This window comes from Mus musculus, chromosome 5 (assembly GCF_000001635.26).
Source record: "Mus musculus strain C57BL/6J chromosome 5, GRCm38.p6 C57BL/6J".
Lineage (NCBI taxonomy): Eukaryota > Metazoa > Chordata > Mammalia > Rodentia > Muridae > Mus > Mus musculus.
Genome location: NC_000071.6, coordinates 151,561,661 through 151,586,924, shown reverse-complemented (window position 1 = coordinate 151,586,924; position 25,264 = coordinate 151,561,661). Strand labels below are relative to the sequence as shown.

The 25,264-nt window shown below is 38.4% G+C and overlaps 1 protein-coding gene across 1 annotated transcript; it reads left to right on the top strand.

Annotated features, from left to right (window-relative positions):
* Positions 1-25,264, top strand: Vmn2r18 (vomeronasal 2, receptor 18). The gene is made up of 5 exons (NM_001102582.1): positions 1-286; positions 1,536-2,371; positions 11,032-11,259; positions 14,006-14,129; positions 24,354-25,264. The coding sequence occupies exons 1-5, from the start codon at positions 19-21 to the stop codon at positions 25,262-25,264; spliced, it is 2,367 nt and encodes a 788-aa protein (NP_001096052.1). The 5' UTR covers positions 1-18.

Here is a 25,264-nt window from a genome sequence, read left to right as displayed (position 1 = left end):
AAAAACTATCAATATTTGATGACCTTATACTTTGCCATTGATGAAATCAATAAGGACACCCACCTGCTTCCCAATGTTACCTTGGGTTTCCACATCTATAATGCCTTTAATTTTCACCCAAGAACTTTGGAGGGACCTCTAATGTGGCTGTCTGGAAGGAATGAGTTTATCCCTAACTATAAATGCAAAACTCAATACAAAGCTCTTGGAATAATTTCAGGAACTAGGAGTGAATATTCTGCTGGTATTGGATCTCTTTTGGAGCGCTACAAAATTCCACAAGTAAGTTAGAAATGTTTTGGTGTACAGAAACACATACACAGTTATAAAACAGCAGAGAAGTTGTCTATTTTATGATAGGCAGATTTAAAAATATAAGTGAATGAATTACATGGATTCCACAATGTTCACTAATGGAAAGAGTGTGATGAAAAGCATGAGCAGTAAAATCTGTAAAATTCTGAGCAAATCACTGAGTAGTGTTCATGATTCTTCATCCAAACACTGACAAGAGACAGTGTCACTGTTCAGGCTGAATAATAACTAATTACCCAAGCTAGGGTATAAATCTTTCGTAGTCCATCAAGTAGTCAATAATTGTCATAGAGGAATAGAGAGTCTAGACTATGTAACTAAATTTGGAACAATTCTCAAGGCCAGAACCAATGCAAGTGATCCAAGAAATTTATGACCTCGTCGAAAAAAAGTATCTGATATTACTCATAGAGAAAATATCCTTAAATATGCATTCACAGTAGGCTCTTGCCAGGCCCTCCTGAAGCAAAGAAACAATCATCAGACAATACTACAGGGAGAAAATATTAGGTGACCCCCAACTTCACCTAATAGTCAAGATTAAAATCTGTGACCTTTATATATTGATTCTTATCACTCATTTAAACAACTCAGAAATGTATTCTAATTATATTGCATCCTAATGTTAGAAAAAAATAAATTCATGATTTATACATTTTTTCTCAGTGATTTGTATTTTACATTTTTTTTTTTGGCTGGGTGATAACTCTGTCAAATCCTTCGCTAGGGAGGAAATAAAGAGACAATAATCTCTGACTATGTTACCCCCAATCTTCATGTCCTAACCTTTGCTAACTTCAACAACTGAATATATAAAAATCTCTTTGTTTTTTATGTATATATTTCTTTGTTAAAGCTAAAATTCTGGGAAATGCTATGTTTGATGATCAGAGTGAGTGCACTTGGTAATGCTTTCTTCAGTCTTTGTCTACACCCAGCACTCTGTTACATTGCTTTTGGAACAAGATGAACCTACCATGCCTCTCAAACACATTAAACATAAAATCGCTTATTTCTTGGCCCATTCAGGTCTTGAAGTAACTAATTGCCCATGTCCTTGACAAAGACTGTATTCATTCACATAATGAGAAAGAGAATCTAATCGCACAGAAAATATTCTCCTCACCAATATTCAGTCTTTGACCCTCATATGTGAAGAATGTACTCACTTGCTCTCTGAGCATGATGACTCCAAATAGCTAGAAACTCAGAATCACCAGGTTTTGCTTTGCTTCTTCAGGTCAACTATGGACCTTTTGATTCCATGCTCAGTGACAAAGATACATTCCCATCCCTTTATCAGATGTCTCCTAAGGACACAGCTCTAACACAAGGGGTGATCTCTGTATTGCTGCACTTTGGCTGGAAGTGGGTGGGGGTCATTGTGTCTGATGATCTGAAGGGAATGGAGTTCCTCTCTCACCTGAAAGCAGAGATGGTATCAGAAGACATCTGTGTGGCTTTTACGAAAAGCCTCAAAACAAATTGGAAGGTACAGTATACATCTGGTGTTGGATTGGCAAATTTGAACCACCATCCACAAGTAAATGTGAACATACTCTATGGTGATATAGATGACTTGCTGTATTTTTGTTTGGAAAATAAACTTCTGTCAAGCAGAAGGAAGGTGTGGATCATGGCAAAGCTCCATTTAGTATACTTAGAGTCTGTATTCTTTAAGAGGAAGGATTTGATAAACTTTTTCACAGGAAGCTTACTATTTTCCAAGAAGAGAAATATCCCTGGTTTCAAGAACTTTCTCGAATCACTCACACCCTCCTACTACCCAGGAGAATTTTACTTCTATAAATTCTGGATTGACAAGTTTGATTGCGCACCTCCTGCTTTGCTATGTGGAAGGAATAAACCCTGTCCACTAAATATTACTCTGAAGAATAAAGAAGGAGAAAATGATATAATGATCCCTTCTGAGGCCAGCTATTCCATATGGAATACAGTGTATGCAGTGGCCCATGCCATTCATAATATGTTTTTGAGAAAAACAGAAATAGGATCTCATGAAGACAAAAATCATGACAGGTTTCTTCCTTGGCAGGTAAGCCACCATCATAAGCAAGGAAAGCATTTGGGAAATTATACTGATAGTAAGTTACTAAGGTCAAGCACATAATACTTTTTCATCTGATAACTAAAATAATAAGAAAAAGTGAAAGATGCTTCTTTCACAATGGGTGTGTATGTGCCTGAAATAATGGTGCATGATATTGAGATTGATAGATTTTATTTCATAATATTAAATTTGAACATATTTAAACAAATGCTTTCCTAGTTTGGGATGAAATTTTGTAAGAAATCCAATTAGAATTAATGCCAATTATAGAGTTCCGTCATGAAGATTTATACATTTTCATGCACTGTATCTGCTGTCAGAAGATATAGACATGTTGACCATATTCAACAGTAGCTATTCACGTTTAATTTAATCTATATTCAATAACCTAAAACAATAGAACCTTTTGTGAAAAATAACAACTGTCTATACTAGGATCAAAGGTACCTGAGAAAATAATTGCTTTTACAGATTATTTACTCTTTTTTAAAAAAATATTTTTTATTACGTATTTTCCTCATTTACATTTCCAAAGCTATCCCAAAAGTCCCCCATACACTCCCCTCCCCACTCCCCTACCCACCCACTCCCACTTTTTGGCCCTGGCATTACCCTGTACTGAGGCATATAAAGTTTGCAAGTCCAATGGGCCTCTCTTTCTAGTGATGGCCAACTAGGCCATCTTTTGATACATATGCAGCTAGAGTCAAGAGCTCCAGGGTACTGGTTAGTTCATAATGTTGTTGCACCTACAGGGTTGCAGATCCCTTTAGTTCCTTGGGTATTTTCTCTAGGTCCTCCATTGGGGGCCCTGTGATCTATCCAATAGCTGACTGTGAGCATCCACTTCTGTGTTTGCTAGGCCCCGGCATAGTCTCACAAGAGACAGCTATATCAGGGTCCTTTCAGCAAAATCTTGCTAGTGTATGCAATGGTGTCAGCGTTTGGAAGCTGATTATGGGATGGATCCCTAGATATGGCAGTCTCTAGATGATCCATCCTTTCATCACAGCTCCTAACTTTTTCTCTGTAACTCCTTCCATGGGTGTTTTGTTCCTAATTCTAAGAAGGGGCAAAGTGTCCACACTTTGGTATTTGTTCTTCTTGAGTTTCATGCGTTTAGCAAATTGTATCTTATATCTTGGGTATCCTAAGTTTCTTGGCTAATATCCACTTATCAGTGATGACATATTGTGTGAGTTCCTTTGTGATTGGGTTACCTCACTCAGGATGATGCCCTCCAGGTCCATTCATTTGCCTAGGAATTTCATAAATTCATTCTTTTTAATAGCTGAGTAGTACTCCATTCTGTAAATGTACCACATTTTCTGTATCCATTCCTCTGTTGAGGGACATCTGGGTTCTTTTCAGCTTCTGGCTATTATAAATAAGGCTGCTATGAACATAGTGGAGCATGTGTCATTTTACCGGGTGGGACATCTTCTGGATATATGCCCAGGAGAGGTATTGCTGGATCCTCCGGTAGTACTATGTCCAATTTTCTGAGGAACCACCAGACTGATTTCCAGAGTGGTTGTACAAGCTTGCCATCTCACCAACAATGGAGGAGTGTTCCTCTTTCTCCACATCCTCACCAGCATCTGCTGCCACCTGAATTTTTATCTTAGCCATTCTGACTGGTGTGAGGTGGAATCTGAGGGTTGTTTTGATTTGCATTTCCCTGATAATTAAGGATTTTGAACATTTTTTCAGATGCTTCTTTGCCATTCGGTATTCCTCAGGTGAGAATTCTTTGTTCAGCTCTGAGCCCCATTTTTTAATGGGGATATTTGATTTTCTGGAGTCTACCTTCTTGTGTTCTTTATATATATTGGATATTAGTTCCCTATCTGATTTACGATAGGTAAAGATCCTTTCCCATTCTGTTGGTGGTCTTTTTGTCTTACTGACAGTGTCTTTTGCCTTGCAGAATCTTTGCAACTTTATGAGGTCCCATTTATCGATTCTCGATCTTACAGCACAAGCCATTGCTGTTCTATTCAGGAATTTTTCCCCTGTATCCATGTCTTCGAGGTTTTTCCCTACTTTCTCCTCTATAAGTTGCAGTGTCTCTGGTTTTATGTGGAGTTCCTTAATCCACTTAGGTTTCACCTTAGTACAAGGAGATAGGAATGGATCAATTCGCATCCTTCTACATGATAACCGCCACTTGTGCCAGCACCATTTGTTGAAAATGCTGTCTGGTTTCCACTGGATGGATTTTAGCTCCCTTGTCAAAGATCAAGTGACCATACGTGTGTGGGTTCATCTCTGGATCTTCAATTCCGTTTCATTGGTCTACTTGTCTGTCTCTATACCAGTACCAAGCAGTTTTTTATCACAATTGCTCTGTAGTACAGCTTTAGGTCAGGCATGGTGAATCCACCAGAGGTTTTTTTTTTTATCCTTGAGAAGAGTTTTTGCTATCCTCGGTTTTTTGTTATTCCAGATGAATCTGCCGATTGTCCTTTCTAATTCGTTGAAGAATTAAGTTGGAATTTTGATGGGGATTGCATTGAATCTGTAGATTGTTTTTGGCAAGATAGCCATTTTTACTATATTCATCCTGCCAATCCATGAGCATGGGAGATCTTTCCATCTTCTGAGATCTTTAATTTCTTTCTTTAGAGACTTGAATTTCTTATCATACAGATCTTTCACTTCCTTAGATAGAGTCACACCAAGGTATTTTATATTATTTGTTACTATTGAGAAGGGTGTTGTTTCCCTAATTTCTTTCTCAGACTGTTTATCCTTTGTGTACAGAAAGGCCATTGACTTGTTTGAGTTAATTTTATATCCAGCTAATTCACCAAAGCTGTTTATCAGGATTAGGAGTTCTCTGATGGAATTTTTAGGGTCACTTATATATACTATCATATCATCTGCAAAAAGTGATATTTTGACTTATTCCTTTCCAATTTGTATCTCCTTGGTCTCCTTTTGTTGTCTAATTGCTCTGGCTAGGACTTCAAGTACAATGTTGAATAAGTAGGGAGAGAGTGGACAGCCTTGTCTAGTCCCTGATTTTAGTGGGATTGCTTCCAGCTTCTCACCATTTACTTTGGTGTTGGCTACTGGTTTGCTGTAGATTGCTTTTATCATGTTTAGGTATGGGCCTTGAATTCCTGATCTTTCCAAGACTTTTATCATGAATGGGTGTTGGATTTTGACAAATGCTTTCTCAGCATCTAACGAGATGATCATGTGGTTTTTGTCTTTGAGTTTGTTTATATACTGGATTACGTTGATGGATTTCCATATATTCAACCATCCCTGCATCCCTGGGATAAAACCTACTTGGTCAGGATGGATGATTGTTTAGATGTGTTCTTGGATTCGGGTAGTGAGAATTTTATTGAGTATTTTTCATCGATATTCATAAGGGAAATTGGTCTGAAGTACTCTATCTTTGTTGGATCTTTTTGTGGTTTAGGTATCAGAGTAATTGTGGCTTCATAGAATGAGTTGGGTAGAGTACCTTCTGTTTCTATTTTTTAGAATAGTTTGTGAAGAACTGGGATTAGATCTTTGAAGGTCTGATAGAACTCTGCACTAAACCCATCTGGTCCTGGGCTTTTTTTGGTTGGGAGACTATTAATGACTGCTTCTATTCCTTTAGGGGTTATAGGACTGTTTAGATCATTAACCTGATCTTGATTTAACTTTGGTACCTGGTATCTGTCTAGAAATTTGTCCATTTCATCCAGGTTTTCCAGTTTTGTTGAGTATAGCCTTTTGTAGAAGGATCTGATGGTGTTTTGGATTTCTTCAAGATCTGTTGTTATGTCTCCCTTTTAATTTTTGATTTTGTTAATTAGGATGCCTTCCCTGTGCCCTCTAGTGAGTCTGGCTAAGAGTTTATCTATCTTGTTGATTTTCTCAAAGAACCAGCTCCTCGATTGGTTGATTCTTTGAATAGTTCTTCTTGTTTCCACTTGGTTGATTTCACCCCTGAGTTTGATTATTTCCTGCCATCTACTCCTCTTGGGTGAATTTGCTTCCTTTTTTTCTAGAGCTTTTAGGTGTGTGGTCAAGCTGCTAGTGTGTGCTCTCTCTAGTTTCTTTTTGGAGGCACTCAGAGATATGAGTTTTCCTCTTAGAAATGCTTTCATTGTGTCGGATAAGTTTGGGTATTTTGTGGCTTCATTTTCATTAAACTCTAAAACGTCTTTAATTTCTTTCTTTATTCCTTCCTTGACCAAGGTATCATTGAGAAGAGTGTTGTTCAGTTTCCACGTGAATGTTGGCTTTCTATTATTTATGTTGTTATTGAAGATCAGCTTAGTCCATGGTGATCTGATAGGATGCATAGAAAATTTCAATATTTTTGTATATGTTGAGGCTTGTTTTGTGACCAATTATGTGGTCAATTTTGGGGAAGGTACCATGAGGTGCTGAGAAGAAGGTATATCTTTTTGTTTTAGGATAAAACGTTCTGTAGATATCTGTCAGATCCATTTGTTTCATAACTTCTGTTAGTTTCACTGTGTCCCTGTTTAGTTTCTGTTTCCAGGATCTGTCCATTAGTAAACGTGGTGTCTTGAAGTCTTGAACTATTATTGTGTGAGGTACAATGTGTGCTTTGAGCTTTACTAAAGTTTCTTTAATGAATGTGGCTGCCCTTGTATTTGGAGCATAGATATTCAGAATTGATAGTTCCTCTTGGAGGATTTTACCTTTGATGAGTATGAAGTGCCCCTCCTTGTCTTTTTTGATGACTTTGGGATGGAAGTCGATTTTATTCGATATTAGAATGGCTACTCCAGCTTGTTTCTTCAGACCATTTGCTTGCAAAATTGTTTTCCAGCCTTTCACTCTGAGGTAGTGTCTATCCTTTTCTCTGAGATGTGTTTCTTGTAAGCAGCAAAATGTTGGGTCCTGTTTGTTTAGCCAGTCTGTTAGTCTATGTCTTTTTATTGGGGAATTGAGTCCATTGATATTAAGAGATATTAAGGAAATGTAATTGTTGCTTCCTATTATTTTTTGTTGTTAAAGTTGTCATTCTGTTCTTGTGGCTGTCTTCTTTTAGGTTTGTTTTGGGATTACCTTCTAGGGCATGGTTTCCGTCCTTGTATTGTGTTTTTTTTCTGTTATTATCCTTTGAAGGGCTGGATTTGTGGAAAGATAATGTGTGAATTTGGTTTTGTCGTGGAAAACTTTGGTTTCTCCATCTATGGTAATTGAGAGTTTGGCTGGGTATAGTATCCTGGGCTGGAATTTGTGTTCTCTTAGTGTCCGTATAACATCTGTCCAGGCTCTTCTTGCTTTCATAGTCTCTGGTGAAAAGTCTGGTATAAGTCTGATAGGCCTGCCTTTTTATTTTACTTGACCTTTTTTTCCTTACTGCTTTTAGTATTCTTTTTTAGTGCATTTGTTGTTCTGATTATTATGTGTCAGGAGGAATTTCTTTTCTGGTCCAGTCTATTTGGAGTCCTGTAGGCTTCTTGTATGTTCATGGGCATCTCTTTCTTTAGGTTTGGGAAGTTTTCTTCTATGATTTTGTTGAAGATATTTGCCAGTCCTTTGAGTTGAAAATCTTCATTCTCATCTACTCCTATTATCCGTAGGTTTGGTCTTCTCATTGTGTCCTGTTTTCCTGGATGTTTTGAGTTAGGATCTTTTTGCATTTTCCATTTTCTTTGATTGTTGTGCCGATGTTCTCTATGGAATCTTCTGCACCTGAGATTCTCTCTTCCATCTCTTGTATTCTGTTGCTGATGCTGGCATCTATGGTTCCAGATTTCTTTCCTAGGGTTTCTATCTCCAGCGTTGCATCACTTTGGGTTTTCTTTATTGTGTCTACTTCCCTTTTTAGGTCTTGGATGATTTTATTCAATTCCATCATCTGTTTGTATGTGTTTTCCTATTTTTCTTTAAGGACTTCTGTTTGATTTTGTTTTTCCGTTTTTCTTTAAGGACTTGTAACTTTTTAGCAGTGTTCTCCTGCATTTTTTAAAGTGAGTTATTAAAGTCCTTCTTGATGTCCTCTACTATCATCATGAGATATGCTTTTAAATCCAAGTCTAGCTTGTCGGGTGTGTTGGGGTGCCCTGGACTGGGCGAAGTGGGAGTGCTGGGTTCTGTTGATGTTGAGTGGTCTTGGTTTCTGTTAGTAAGATTCTTACGTTTACCGTTCGCCATCTGGTAATCTCTGGATTTAGTTGTCTCTGTTTAGAGATTGTTCCTCTGGTGATTCTGTTACCCTCTATCAGAAGACCTGGGAGACTAGCTCTCTCCTCTGAGTTTCAGTGGTCAGAGCACTCTCTGCAGGCAAGCTCTCCTCTTACAGGTAAGGTGTACAGATATCTGGGGTTTGGATCTCCCCCTGGCTGACAATGAAGGCCCAAAACAGGACCTTTCCCAGAAGCTGTGTTGCTTTGTCCTGTCACAGAAGCTGTTAGCTTCTGTAGTCCACACTCTCACCTGTGCAGACTACTTTCGGCGGAGTCCTGGAACCAAGATGACTCTCGCCGATCCTGAGGCAAAAGCCTCCCGGGCCGGGAGGACACCTGTCCTCTGTCCGGGAAGGTGGCTGGATGTCTGGAGCCTGAAAAAGGCGCTGCCTCAGGAGCTCTGTGGCTCCCGCCTGTCCCAGAAGCTGTTAGCTTCTGTAGTGCACACTCTTTCCTGTGCAGACTACTTTTGGCGGAGTCCCGGAACCAAGATGCCTCTATTTACTCTTAATAAGGTACAATGAAGGTGAAATCCAAAACTCTCCTTCAATTAGAAATGTTACAAACAGAGCTCATGTGTGTCAGCCATATCCCTAATATTAGTAATAGTTATATTTAGGTTTGAACCAAACCAGATATAAACTTAGGACTCATGAGCCTTTATTATGACCTTCAAATAGGTTATTATCAAGAAAATTGTTGAACAAGTCTAATGAACTTTCTATTCAGTCAAAGATAAAGAATTGAAAAATGAACTCTGAATGTTTAGTATACTATCACATAAAGATGGTCTCTATATCTATATGTATACATATTTATTTAACTAACCTTACAAACTTGTATTCATTGGGTGGCATAAAGAAGGTAAATATATTAACAACTATAAACCACTAGCATAGTGGTGCTTAAAATTTATTCCAATTTCCAAAACATCCATATTTTTTGATTGGAAACATTTTTCTTTTGCAGGGTAAAGAAACAGGGCCTTTTCCCACTAACAACATGCTCCATATGTTGTTTCATCCCTTAGACAACATTTGCATTTGGGTTTAGGAATCCCTACACTAATTTCATGGTGAGAGAAGTTCATCTCACTGGAACAAATAGAGAGTCAATTACTCAAAGAAAGGTTCTTCAAAAAGAAGGCCAGATTAGGGAGAAAGAGGATTGCTCTTAGGGCCTATCATGTTAGTCAGGGTTTCTATTCCTACACAAAACATCATGACTAAGAAGCAAGTTGGGGAGGAAGGGCTTCATTCAGCTTATACTTCCATATTGCTGTTCATCACTAAAGGAAATCAGGACTGAGACTCAGGCAGGTCCGGAAGCAAGAGCTGATGCACGGGCCATGGAGGGATATTACTTACTGGCTTGCTTCAGCTTGATCTCATAGAACCCAATACTACCAGCCCAGGGATGGCACCATCCACAATGGGCCTCCTGCCCTTGATCACTAATTGAGAAAATGCCTTACATCTGGATCTCATGGAGGCATTTCCTCATCTGAAGCTCCTTTCTCTGTGATAACTCCAGCTTGTGTCAAATTGACACTCAAAACCAGCCAGTACAATTGACCTTTTGTCAACTTGACACACACATTATGATTAAGCCTTAACCCTTACTTTCTTATTCACCCCCAAGTTCTAAATAACTTTAAAAGTCCCACAGTCTTTGCATATTAAAAGTTCAAACCCTTCATTTTGAATTTTACAATTCAGTCTCTTAACTGAGAGCTCCACTAAAATACTTCTTTCAAGAGGGAAAAATATCGGGGCACAGTCACAACAAGCAAAATCAAACTCTAACCTCCCAATATCTGGGATCCACTTACCATCTTCTGAGTTCCTCCAAGGACTTGAGTCACTTCTCCAGGTCTGCTCTTTGCAACACATAGCTTATCTTCTAGGCTCCAGCTGCCTGTTCTTCACTGAGCTCTTAAAACCCAATGGCTCTTCTAGACCAAAGTTCGAAAGTCCTTACACAGTTTTCTTCAAAACATGGTCACCTTGTCATAAGAATTCCCCACTATGCTGGTACCAATTTGTTTTAGTCAGGGTCTCTATAACTGCACAAAACATTATGACTAAGAAGCAAGTTGGGGACGAAAGGTTTTATTCAGCTTGAACTTCCACATTTATGTTCATCACCAAAGGAAGTCAGGACTGGTACTCAAGCAGGAGCTGAGGCAGAGGCCATGGAAGGATGTTACTGGGTTGCTTGAGCTTGCTCTCTTATAGAACCCAAGACTACCAGTCCAGGGATGGCAACACCCACAATGGGCCTTCAATCTTTGACCACTAATTTAGAAAATGCCTTACAGCCAGATATCATGGAGGCATTTCCTCACCTGGAGCTCCTTTCTCTGTGATAACTCAAGCTTGTGTCAAGTTGACACACAAAACCGGCCAGCACAGTCATCAACCAGTTATTTGTATGCATCACTCATATGCAATTGATGTCTCTCTGCAGCTGCATCCATTTCTGAGGAAAATCCAATTTACCAACACTGCTGGGGACCCAATAAGTTTTGATGAGCATAAGAATCATATGGAAATATATGAAATACAAAATTTCATGAAATATACTAAGCAGCATTCATATCTAGTTAAAGTCGGAGAGTTTGTCTCCAAGAGTCCACAAGATCAAAGCTTATTCATCAATGAATCTCTGATTAAATGGCCAAACAATTTTAATCAGGTTTGGCAAAATTTCAACCTTTAATATGTAAATAAATATCTCAAAATTCTAATGCAAGTTGACTGATTGCATTGTATCTCTTTGAAATTTTGAAATTATTTCTACTTCTAAGAGCTTATCTTCATTGTGAGCTTGTGAGTGAGTTTTCATGCATGTGAATCCATGTGCCTATTGAAGCCACAGTGAACACTGGTTATCTTATTCAGTTGCTCTCTTCTTCAGTTTTAAACAAGATCTCTCTCTAAACCATTTGCTTTCTTATTTTTCTGTATTCACTGGACAGCATGCCCATTCCTGGCTCCTTGCCTTCATTACCAACAAGTTGGGATTACAGTCATATATTTCTGCACACAGGATTTTTTTTTTATCCCTTACACATGATCAAACACAGACATAATGCTTACGTGGCAAGCATGTTCTACACTGGGCCATCTCCTTAGCTCTGTTTGATTCTTGTTATTCAGAAATAAACCACTTTTCCAGAAACTGACTTTTTGACACACACACACACACACACACACACACACACACACACACTGTCTTAGCTTTTTCTTATAGATAGAATTATCTTGAATTTAACTTGAATTTGTGTGTGTTCATTCATGCTGCCATGAATGAATAAATCAGTGTTCAGGGCTATATACAGACATTTGTGTTTCTATGTATACACATGCACACATGCACACAGTGTATATATACATGCACACAATTTTTAATTACAAGTTCATGATGATGCTCAATGAATACTACCATTTTACACAATTCATGTGCAGATATCCATAGTCCTTTTAAGGTTGTGAGGTAGTATAAAGAAGAAATAAATTCTGAGTTTTTTAAAAATATTTTTTATTATTACATATTTTCCTCAATTACATTTAGAGTGCTATCCCAAAAGCCCCCCCCCTTCCATACCCACCCATTCCCATTTTTTGGCCCTGGCATTCCCCTGTACTGGGGCATATAAAGTTTGTGTGTCCAATGGGCCTCTCTTTCCAGTGATGGCCGACTAGGCCATCTTTTGATACATATGCAGCTAGAGTCAAGAGCTCCAGGGTACTGGTTAGTCCATAATGTTGTTGCACCTACAGGGTTGCAGATCTCTTTAGCTCCTTGGATACTTTCTCTAGGTCCTCCATTGGGGGCCCTGTGCTCCATCCAATAGCTGACTGTGAGCATCTACTTATGTGTTTGCTAGGCCCCGGCCTAGTCTCACAAGAGACAGCTATATCAGGGTCCTTTCAGCAAAATCTTGCTAGTGTATGCAATGGTGTCATCGTTTGGAGGCTAATTATGGGATGGATCTCTGGATATGGCAGTCTCTAGATGTTCCATCCTTTTGTCTCAGCTCCAAACTTTGTCTCTGTTACTCCTTCCATGGGTGATTGTTTCCAATTCTAAGAAAGGACAAAGTGTCCACACTTTGGTCTTTGTTCTTTTTCAGTTTCATGTGTTTTGCAAATTGTATCTTATATCTCGGGTATACTAAGTTTCTGGGCTAATATCCACTTATCAGTGAGTACATATCATTTAGGTTCTTTTGTGATTGTGTTACCTCACTCAGGATGATGCCCTCCAGGTCCATCCATTTGCCTAGGAATTTCATAAATTCATTCTTTTTAATAGCTGAGTAGTACTCCATTCTGTAAATGTACCACATTTTTTGTATCCATTCCTCTGTTGAGGGGCATCTGGGTTCTTTCCAGCTTCTGGCTATTATAAATAAGGCTGCTATGAACATAGTGGAGCATGTGTCCTTCTTACCAGTTGGGACATCTTCTGGATATATGCCCAGGAGAGGTATAAATTCTGAGTTTTGATTCAATTCATTTGTGTAATGAATATTTGTGAGCTGCCTATGATCTGGAAGCTGAACTAGTATTTCTCTGCAAGAGCAGTATGCTTTCTTATCTTCTGGGCCAGTTATCCTGTCCCATATATCTGTTAACATAGAGATGTTTATGAAACAGAAACTGAGTCCAAATTATGGCAAGAAGGAGGTCTAAGAAAAGGATGGAAATATTTCATATCATTCACAATTTCTAAAGTATTAACAAATTAAAGCTGTGTTAGGACAACAGTGTGATTAACTAAGAAGGTAATTGGAGAAAATCCTAAGTGATGGAGTCACTACTGTTTGAAAGAAAATGCATGGCACTATTCTGAGCATGGGGAATCAAAGATAAGATTCACAGTAATGGATCATAATTTTGTGTACATGGAATATCAACACTTGATGATTTCATGGAAAGCTGTGACCATCCACCAATGGCCAAACCCTCTTTCATGGGAAAGTAAACTTCCCTTTGCAGCTGAATCAGAGTGAATGTATGTTATGACAAGATGGAGAATAAAAAAGTAGAAATGGAAGAGGCAAGTGTGACTTGGTTTGTGTCTGACAATCGAACTATTCCATCATTCCAACAAGAAAGGAGTTCCGGCTTACTGCCTCAACATCAAAAGTATAGATATTCCTTACATTTACAAAGGCTAGTAGAAGTGAGTTACAATGGAAATGGAAATGAGGAAAATATCTAATAAAAAAATTAAAAAAAATAATAGTGTTGAACATTAAGCAATGGAAAGTATGCCAACTTCAACTCTACATTCTATACTCCCATATAAAGACCTCACAGTTCTTTACAAATATGAACAATTTCTATAGGTTGTATGCATTTAAGTTGTTTTGCTTTAAAATATTTTAAAGTAATGTGCGATATCATGATCACTTTTTCTGTGTTGCCCTCAGACTCCTCAGTCTGTATGTACCCAGAGCTGTGGTCCAGGGTTCTGGAAAATTCTACAAGAAGAAAGGCCTGTCTGCTGTTTTTCTTGTGTGCCTTGTCCAGAGAAGCACATTTCCAACCTAACAGGTAGAAAAATTCCTTTTCTCAATGCTCTTGAACAAACAAGGAGAAACTTAAGAAGAGTCCTTGGCATCATATTGCAGCACTGTTCTCTATGTCTCTGTCACTCTTTCCCACATCCATTAGTAATCAGTGTTGATACCTCACAATGTATAAAGGTTTGAGTGGCAGTTTTCATGGTATTATGCCATTTATATCCCTAATTCCAAAACTTGTTTTTCATCAAATGGAAAGTTCATCTCAGCTCTTGCAGTGATCCATGCTATAGGAATCCCATTATATTTGAGATGTGCAATTGTCAAGGATAGCTAGCTGTGACAAATAAAAAATCACAATGATCCTTACCTGACACTAAGCCTATAACAAGTATACGTGGGACTGTCTCCTAAAGGTTCCATCCATTGAATTAAGTTACAACACCCATAGTTTTCATTTTGAATATCAAAACTAATAGGAAAAGAAGTCTTTGAAAAATTTTTTGAAAAACATGTACATGAAGGTATACCTGCCTGATGATCATTGTCTGGAGATGTGGTCAGCCCTGAGAACACACACACACACACACACACACACACACACACACACACACACACACACACACACACACAAATGATCTTATTTTTCATGCATTTTTTACATGCATAGAAGCATACATAATTTATTATATATAACTGTATAACTGGTTGGTCTGTAAGACAAAACTGTCATATGTTCTCAGGGCTGAACCTTTGGTATTGAATGCCCAGTTGGTGTGTTGTTCCCTGGGGCAGATCAAGTCTTGCTATCTAAGCATTGTTAGTTTTCTCTTGGGTTTTATTGTTTTGTTTTTAAATATTTTAAGTTTTTTATTTGGAATTATTAATTTTTATTATTAATTTTTTTACACTTCATATTTTATTCTATCCACCTCCTGATCCACCTTCCAACTGTTCCACATGCCATACCTTCTCCCCACCCACCTGTCTCCTCTTGGATATCCCCACTCCCCATCCCACCTGACCTTTAAACTCCCTGGGGCCTCCAGTCTCTTGAGGGTTAGGTGCATCATCTCTGAATGAACACAGACCGAGCAGTCCTCTACTGTATGTGTGTAGGGGGCCTCATATCAGGTAGTGTATGCTGCATGTTTTGTGGTCCAATGTTTGAGATCTTGGGGGTCCAGATTAATTGAGACTGCTGGTCCTCCTTCAGAATTGCCCTTCTCAGCTTCCTTCATCCTTCCAGAGATTTTTTTCAATTTTTTTATTAGGTATTTTCTTCATTTACATTTCAAATGCTATCCTGAAAGTCCCCTATACCCACCTGCCACCCTGCTCCCCTACCGACCCACTCCCACTTGGCCCTGGTGTTCCCTTGTACTGGGGCATATAAAGTTTGCAAGAACAAGGGGCTTAATTTTTAAGTTTTATTAGATTTACTTTATATCTTGATCACTGCCTCCCCTCCCTTCTCTCCTCCTAGTCTTTCTCTCTCACTTCTCCCATTCCCTTTCCCCTCCCCTTCTCCTCAAAGAATGGGAGGCCTCCTGTGGATATCAACCCCTTGGCCTATCAAGTTGCAGTAAGACTAGGCAGATCAGCTCCCACTGAGGCAAGACAAGGCAACCTGCTTAGAGGAAAGGGATCCAAAGGCAGGCTACAGAATCAAAGCTAGCCTCTGTTCCTGCTGTTAGAGGTCCCACACGAAGACCAAGCTATGGACGTGTTACATATGTGGAGTGCCTAAGTCCATTCCATGAATGCTCTCTGGTGGGTGATTCAGTCTCTGTGAGCTCCTTTGGGCCCCTTTGTTTAATTCTATAGATTTTCTTGTGCTATACTTGACCTCTTTGCTCCTTCAATCCTTCCTCCCCCTTTTCCACAAGATTCCCTCAGGTCTGCTTAATGTTTGACTGTGGGTGTCTGTTTCCATCAGCTGCTGGATAAGGCCTCTCAGAAGACACTTATTCTAGGATCCTGTCTGCAAGTGTAGCATAATATCATTAATTGTGCTAGGGTAGGGTATCTCTTATGGAATGGGTCTCAAGTTGGTACCTCTTGTTCTTTGTGTAGATGTGTCTGTTGCTGTTGACCTAGTACAGTAGTACCTCATGTTTAGGCAGTTATTTTGGTGAGACATTGTGGGTTGTATGGAAGGTATCAATGAGTACATACTATGTGTGTTTGTTTGTGTCTGGGTTACATCACTCAGGATGATAGTTCCCTCCATTTGCCTGTGAATCTCATAAAGTCATTGTTTTTAATAGTTGAGCAGTAATGAACCACATTTTCTGTATCCATTCCTCTGTTGAGGGGCATCTGGATTGTTTCCAGCTTCTGGCTATTAAAGATAAGGTTTCTGTTGTTGCAGTAAACCTCTAAGCCAAATAAACCCATGCAAGGAAAACACAACTTGATTAATATGAATGCAAGGTGTGCATCTAGATTGGGCAGATCTACCACTACACTACTACATCCCTCAGCTATAAGGTTCCTTATAACTTGCAGTTTCTCCAGGCCACATGCTTCTGCTCCATTTTCCTTCCACCTCCTCACTTCATCCTCTCTCTCCTTTCTCTCCTCATTTCCCCCTCCCTCATGCTCTCTCCTTCTTTTCCTAAAACTTTTTGGCTCCATTTTTCTTCCAATGCCCAATCACCAGCTCTATCCTTTATTTTACAAGTTAAAATGTGGAGAAGAGTTACCTGAAGTCACCTGAGTACATGATTCACTCCTCATCTCATGCAGCCCTTATTGGCAAAGTGGAATTTGCATCAAAATACAAACAGTACCAGGGCAATTTACACCATCAGGGGTTAGCAGCACATTTTTAAAAATTAATTAATTTTTTTACACTCCACATTTTATCCCTGCCTGTGTCCACCCTCCAATTGTTCCACATTCCATACCTCCTCTCCACCACCATGTCTCCACGTGGATGTCCCCACCTCCCACCCTACCTGACCTCTAAACTTCCTGGGGCCTCCAGTCTCTTGAGGGTTAGGTGCATCATCTCTCAATGAACAGAGGTCTCTATTTTATGTGTGTTGTAGGCCTCATATCAGTTGGTGCATGTTGCTTGTTTGGTGGTCCAGTGTTTGAGAGATCTTGAGGTCCAGAATAACTGAGACTGCTGGTCCTCCTACAAGATCGCCCTTCTCCTCAGCTTCTTTCAGCCTTCCCTCATTCAACAACAGGGGTCAGCTGCTTCTATCCATTGTTTGGGTGCAAATATATGCATCTGACTCTTTCAGTTGCTTGTTGAGTCTTCCAGAGTGTGGCCATACTAGGTCCCTTTTGTGAGTGCTATATATCCTTAGTAATAGTGTCAGGCCTTCGGACCTCCCCTTAAGCTAGATCCAACTTTGGGCCAGTTGCTGGACCTTCTTTTCCTCAGTATCCTCTCCATTTCCATTCCTGTAATTCTTTCAGACAGGAACAATTATGGATAAGAGTTGTGACTGTGCGATAACCCCCCTCTCCCTCATTTGATGCCCTGTCTTCCTGCTGGAGGTGGGCTCTATAAGTTTCCTTGGGCATTTCATCTAAGGTCCCTCCCTTTGGTCCTGAGAATCTCTCACCTCCCAAGTCTCTGATGCATTCTGGAGGGTTCCCCCAACCTCCTATCTACGAAGTTGCCTGTTTCCATTCTTTCTGCTGGCACTCAGGGCTTCAGTCCTTTTCTCTCACCCAATAACAGATCAGGTTTCCCTCTTCCCCCCACTCTCCCCCACCCCAGTCCACTAGTGATTCCTTTCTTCTCCCTCACAAGTGGGACTGAGATATCCTCACTTAGGCACTTCAGCTTGTTGACCTTTCTGAATTCTGTGGATTGTATCTTTGGTATTCTTTATTTGGGGCAGGGGGGTGGCTAACATTCACTTATTAGTGAATACTTACCATTCATGTCCTTTTGGGTCTGAGTTATCTCACTCAGGATGATATTTTCTAGTTCCATCCATTTGCCTGCAAAACTCATGATGTCCTCATTCTTCATATCCCAGTAGTATTCCATTGTGTATATGAGCCACATTTTCTGTTATCCATTCTTCTCTCGTGGGACATCTGGATTGTTTCTAGCTTCTGGCTATCACAAATGAGACTGCTATGAACATAGTGGAACATGTGCTCCTGTGGCATTGTGGGGCATCTTTTGGGTATATTCCCAAGAGTGGCAGAGCAACACTTTTGAAGCTATTCTCCAAGCAAGTCTCTGGAAACAGCATTACTTGAGCAAGATCATGCAGGGAGCTGGAAGAGCAAGTCATTTCTGTATCTCCAAGGGTGAACCTTGTCAGGCCTACCCTCTTGATGTCTCTTTCTGCAATATATAAACATTACAGCCGACATTTTGATCTATAAAGATATTTGTATGGAATGTATGAGGTGCAGAGTTAGGTTACGGATGAATTTTTGTTCCTTGTTTGAGCAGGTGAAAGAAAAATGTCTTTTTGTGAGCTAGTTTGATCAATAACCAAATTGTAATAAATCTTCATTAATGACATATGGGAGGATAGCATGATCGATTTTGAGGATTCTGTAGCTAACAAGATTTATAGGCTATGTATAGCTGAAGTTTTGGCTAGAGACATTTTTATATGTCAGCCAGTTTAAAAGCTGTTCTCATGTCAAGGGGTCAACAAATCATGTTACTTGTCCTGTTTGGTCTTCTTGAATTTTTCTTTCCTGTCTGTAGCCATGATCTTCAGGGGTCTTCCTTGGTCATGTCTAATCTATATTACTTTGGAAGTAGTGCAAAGCCTTTTGATTTCTTTCCCGTTAACTCAGATACAAAGCCTCTCTCCCAAAATACCATGTCTTTGGTCCAGCAACCTGAAGTCATCGAAAGTGTGCATTGATTAAATTTAGCAGCCTCTTTTTTCTTTAGGTGTGTTCTACTTTGACCTTTCTCACTTATTTGTGATATATAACCATGAAACCTATGATCATCTTTATTTTGATAACTAAAACACTTTAAAAAATTTAAAACATTTAAAACAATTATTATGTATTGAGATACGGCATCTCTGTATAGTCCAAGCTACCCAGATTTGTTTATAGACTAGGTTGGCTTTAGACTTATAAGAAATCTGTGTTTATACCTTTGTCCCCTACAAATTATGATCAAAGGCCTGGATTCATTTATTCATCTATGCATACTTTAAAACATTTAAAGAAATTTCCATCTCTTTACTCCATCTATCTTTAAAAATAATTAAAGAAAATTTTTATTTATTTCTCCTTCTATGGAGATTAATATCTTTGTAGATAAATATACTTATATCCAATTTCTCTTTATATAAATTAAATTGACATATTTTTCTCTTTAACTTTTAAAAATTTCTTTTATTTATTATATGAGCCTACTTTTAGGCCAACAATGTGTCATATGTTAGGCTAAATTGTCTCAGGGTTCTCATGGAGCCCACATTCAAAAAACCCAGTTGTTTGTGATAGTATTGGCTCATTATAGCTTTATTTATTTTCTATTTTAAAATTAATTTAAAGTACTTTTTATTTTTCCCTTCTCTGGAGATTAATTTCTTTGTAGATATATACACAGTTATATCCCATTTCTCTTTATATACATTAAATAATATCTTTTTATATTTGTATTTATCCTTTTTTGGCTGTGGGAGGCATGTAGCCTTGTCTTTTGCCCTCTGAGCAGTAGGGCTTCCTTGTATAATAGGGACTCTTAGCATCTATGCTGAGGCAACTTAGAAGTGTTTGAGAAGACAAAGTGGATCTCAAGCTGGACACCTACAGTGTTGCCTATGTTGGGAAGTGCAGTTGTGGCCTAGCTTATGCCATGGATGCCTGAATTGTGTGCATCTCTTTTGAATGTATTTTGACTTGGTCCCTTAACCCACATGGTGTGGAGAAAAACTGTCCAGCTCTGCTAAAATCTAATTTTCTTTCATATGTATTTTGTCCTAGTCCTGAATCTTCATGGCTTGGGGAGGGGGGGGACACACAGATCTGTTAAGAAACCAATTCTCCCTGCCTCCCAATCTTAAAAAGATGGTATGAATTTTCTATTTGTATACTGGAAATGAAAAACCTAGAGAAGAGAATATGAATTACAGATGTAAGCATCATCAACAGAATATAAGAGATGGGAGAACAAATCTCAGACACAGAAGATACTATAAAAGAAATTGATGCATTAGTCAAAAAAATTTAAATCTGAGTAACTATTGACACAAAACATCAGGGAAATCTGGGATGCCATGAAAAGATCAAACTGATGAAAATTAGGAATAGAATAAGGAGAAGACTCCTAACCCAAAGGTCCAGAAAATACTTTCAACAAAATCATAGAAGACATTTTCCCTAACCTAAAGACAGAGATGACTATAAACACAGGAGAAGCTCATAGAACATGAAATATACTGGTCCAGAAAAATTGAATCCTCCCACAGCATAATAATAAAAAACTAAATATAAGAATAAAGAATATTAAAAGCTATGAGGGAAAAGGGCCAAGTAACATGTAAAGGCTTACACTGGCTTACATTGGAATTCTCAATAGAGACTCTGATAGCCAGATGGGCCTGAGAATATTATTTGCAGTCTCTAAGAGACTACAGATGCCAGTCTAAACTACTATACCCAGCAAAACATTCAATCACCATCAATGAAAAAGACAAGATATTCTATAACAAAACCAAATTAAACAATATCTAACCACAAATCTAGGCCTATGTAAGATACTAGAAGTAAAACTACAACCCAAGAATGCTAACTACACCCAAGGAACACAGAAAATAAATAATTCCACACAAGAAAGATCAAAAGAATAGAAATATATGCACTCAACCACCACCACCAACAGTAATAGCAATAAGATCAAAATAATGGGAATTGACAATCTTGGGTCATTAACATCTCTCAACATCATTGAACTCAATTCATGATAAAAGATATAGGTTAACCACATGGATCTAAAGACAGGATTGAAAATTCTATTGAATACAATAAACCCACCTCAGCAACAAAGGTAGGCATCACCTAAGATTAAAGGGCTGAAAAAATAATTACCAAGCAATCAGTCCCAAGGAACAGATTGTAGTAGCCATGATGATGTCTAATAAAATATGCTTTCAAGCAAAATTAACCAAAAAGATGGAAAAGGACACCTCACATTCATCAAAGGGAAAATAAATGAAGATGATGTCTCTATTCTAAATATCAGTTTTCCAAGTGCAAGAGTATACATGTTTGTAAAAAAAAGTCATTAAACCTTAAATTACGCATTCAAACCCACACATTAAGAGTGGGTGACTTCAATACCTCACTTCTCACCAACGAACAGGTCACAATTGACAAAAACTAAACAAAAATAATCGAACTAACAAATGTTATTACTCAATTGAACCTAACAGATATCCAGAGAACATTTCACAAAAACACAAAATAATATTCCCCTTTCTGAGCTCATCATGGAACCTCCTTCAAAACTGACCATATTTACTTGTTCACAAAACAATACCCAGCATATACAAGAAAATGAAATAAACCCTGAATCTTATCAGATCACAATGGATTAAATCAGGACTTCAACAACAACAGAAAAACAAAACAAAACAAAACAGAACGCCTACAAATTTTTGGAACTGAATCACTACTTAATGACATCTAGGTCAAGGAAGAGACAAAGAAATAAAAGACTTTCTAGAATTCAATGAAAATGAAGGCACAACATCCCAAAACTTTTGAGACACAACAAAAGAGCTGCTCAGAGGAAAGTTCATAGCAGTAAGTGCCTTCATAAAGAAGTTGGAGAGATCCTGTACTAGGCATTTAACAGCACATCTGAAAGCTCTAGACAAAAAGAAGCAAACACAGCCACCTGGAGTAGACAGCAGGAAATAACAAAGTCAATAATAAAATTCTTAACATGAAAACAAAGAGAAGAATACAAAGAAACAATGAAACAAAGTGCTGGTTCTTTGAGAAAATCAACAGACACAATATCCAAATTGACACAATTAGAAATGGAAAAAGGGATATAACAAGAGACACCAAGGAAACGTAAAGAGCCAATAGATCTTACTTCAAAAACATGTACTCCACAAAATTGAAAAATATAAGTGAAATGGACAGTTTTTGTGTAAGAAAAAACTTATCAAAGTTAAATCAAGGTTGGATAAACAAGCTAATAACCTCTTAAACACTGAAGAATAGAAGGATTCACTAAACATCTCTCAAAGGAAAATATTCCAGAGACGGATTGTTTTAGCAAAGAATTCCATCACACCCTCAAAGAAGAGCTAACACCAATACTTTTCAAATTATTACACAAAACACAAACAGAAGGAACACTGTCAAATTCATTTTATGAGGTCACAGTCACCCTGATCTCTAAACCACATAAAGACTCAACAAAGAAAAAATTCTCAGACTATTTCCCTTATGAACATTGATGCAAAAAATACTCAAATAAATACTTGCAAACCTAATCGAAGAACACATTAAAATATCATCCACCATGATCAAGTAGCCTTTATACCAGATATTCAGTGATGGTTCAACATATAAAAGCCCATCAATGTAATCCACCATATTAGCAAACTGAAAGAACAACAACAACAACAACAACAAAAATTGAGCACCTTATTAGATTCTGATAAAGGCTTTTACAACATCCTTATATATTGATACTACCTATAAAAACTTCAATATGTGTGCTATAATACAAAACACCACTGAGATTAAGTACATTGTTTAGTAGGATTAGAGAGAAGATGATCTCCCATAGAAGGGTAAATATAATATATTATTATGGCAACACATAGCAGGGTTAAATGGGGACAAGGATTGAAGAACAGTGTAGCAGAGGGAATATAGGCAGGGACAACTAATACAAAGGGTCATTTGAGGGGGTCATGTGGAAACCTATTATTGTAGGCACAGCTTAAAAATATAACACACATGAAAGAAATCTGAAATGAGTCACTAAATATTCACATCAGAAATAATGCATATATGAATTCCCAGATAACATGGCCGCATGCACAAGACCTGAACAAGTTCTGCTACATGTCCCAGTAATCAGCCAAGAAGAACCCTAAGAGGCTTTCTACAATGGAGAAACACTGTCAAAGGAAAAGTCAGTTTCTCCAAATGTTCTCTTAATGGGTAATAAGCATATTTGAGGACAGACCACACGTTCATTTGTAGGGCTAATTACTTGTATATGGTTTGGCAGCATCATTTCTCAAAAAAGCTGATGGCCTCTTAATAATAGGCAAGAGGTAGAAGGTGGGATTTTCAGTAGAGAGATCGAAACTCTGGGTGATAGTCAAAGATCAGAGATTAAACCCTGATTCTGAGAAAGTTGGATACATGAAACTCAGGAGAGGTAACTAGCCATGTGGTAGACATAATAGTTCAAATTGTTTAAGTTACAAGTTAGTTGAACAACAAGCCAAGTTTATGGCCTAGGCATTTATCTATAAATAAATAACCTTCCAAGTCATTTTGGAGGAACTGGGGTGTGAGTGGAAAGGCCTGGGATTACACACATCATTAGATTGTCAACAAAAAATACACTTATCATTAGATAGCCTACAGAAAATGAACTCAATGAAATCTTTGTAGACATTTTGTTTCGTTTTGTGAGGAAATGTGTGTGTATGATTGTGTGTGTGTGTGTGTGTATCACTTGTTTAAGTTGAATTTTTCTTTCATGGATTCCCTAATCCCAGTCTGTGTATTTCCTGTGTTGGGGAGATAAGGCCAGAAAGGAACTGTATAATGTGTAAGGAAGGGAGAAATTAAAAAAGGAGAAGAGCACATGGAGGAGAATGAAGGGGGAGAATACAATTGGGTAGGAAAGGAGAAAAATGTGAACACATGGTAGTCGAGTATAGGAAGTGAGGTTTGATCATATTGATGATTATTGTACATATTTAAAACCTCAAAGAATTAATAACAATAAATAATTTAAAATTATATGAAGGGTTACTTGACAGGTAAAAGTTATTGAAATATGAGCACAAAAGGTTTAACTTTCGATGCCCCAAACAGTCATAAAACTGAACAGAAGGCTTACCACTAGGCAAAAAAGACTGAGAGTAGAAATGAGATCTCAAAAGAGTTCATATATATATATATATATATATCTTGACACTATAAAGAACCCGAATGTGCCAGGCTAAACACAACATAAGAATACATTCTTCATGGATTGAATATGGGATGAGTAAATATAGTATATAAAATCTTCATTTGCTTCCCTCAACAGATCAGCAGAAGTGTATTGCTTGCCTGATTCAAGAATACCCAAACCCTGAGAGAAACCACTGTCTGCCTAAATCAGCGACCTTCCTGTCCTTTGAGGATCCTCTGGGCATGTCTCTGGCCTGCATGGCTCTGGGCTTCTCTGTTAGCACAGCTGCAGTTTTGGGGATCTTTCTCAAGTATCAAGACTCACCCATCATTAAGGCCAATAACCTTACTCTCAGTTACATCCTGCTGATCTCCCTCCTCCTCTGCTTCCTATGCTCCTTTCTCTTCATTGGCCACCCAAACACAGTCTCCTGCATACTGCAACAAATAACATTTGCACTTGTGTTCACATTGGCTCTTTCCACTGTTTTGGCCAAAACCATAACTGTAATTCTGGCTTTTAGGGCCTTGAAACCAGGAAGAACAATGAGAAGGCTGTTTGTTTTAGGCATCTACAATGCTGTTATCCCCTTCTGTGTCCTGATCCAACTTATTACCTCTGGCATCTGGCTGGCAACCTCACCACCCTATATTGACACAGATTCATACTCTGAACATGCTCATATCATCATTTTATGCAACAATGGCTCAGTTACTGCATTCTATTGCATGCTGGTATACTTAGGGACACTGGCACTAGGGAGCTTCACTGTGGCTTTCCTGGCAAGGAACCTTCCTGACACATTCAATGAAGCCAAGTTCCTGACATTCAGTATGGTGGTGTTCTGCAGTGTCTGGGTCACCTTTGTTCCCGTTTACCAGAGCACCAAGGCCAAGGCCATGGTGGCTGTGGAGGTCTTCTCCATCTTGGCCTCCAGTGCAGGGTTGCTAGCATGTATTTTTTTCCCTAAGTGCTACATTATTCTAAGAGAACCTGATAAGAGAAACTTGAAATGTTTTAAAAACAAAACACGTATAAAAAAATGA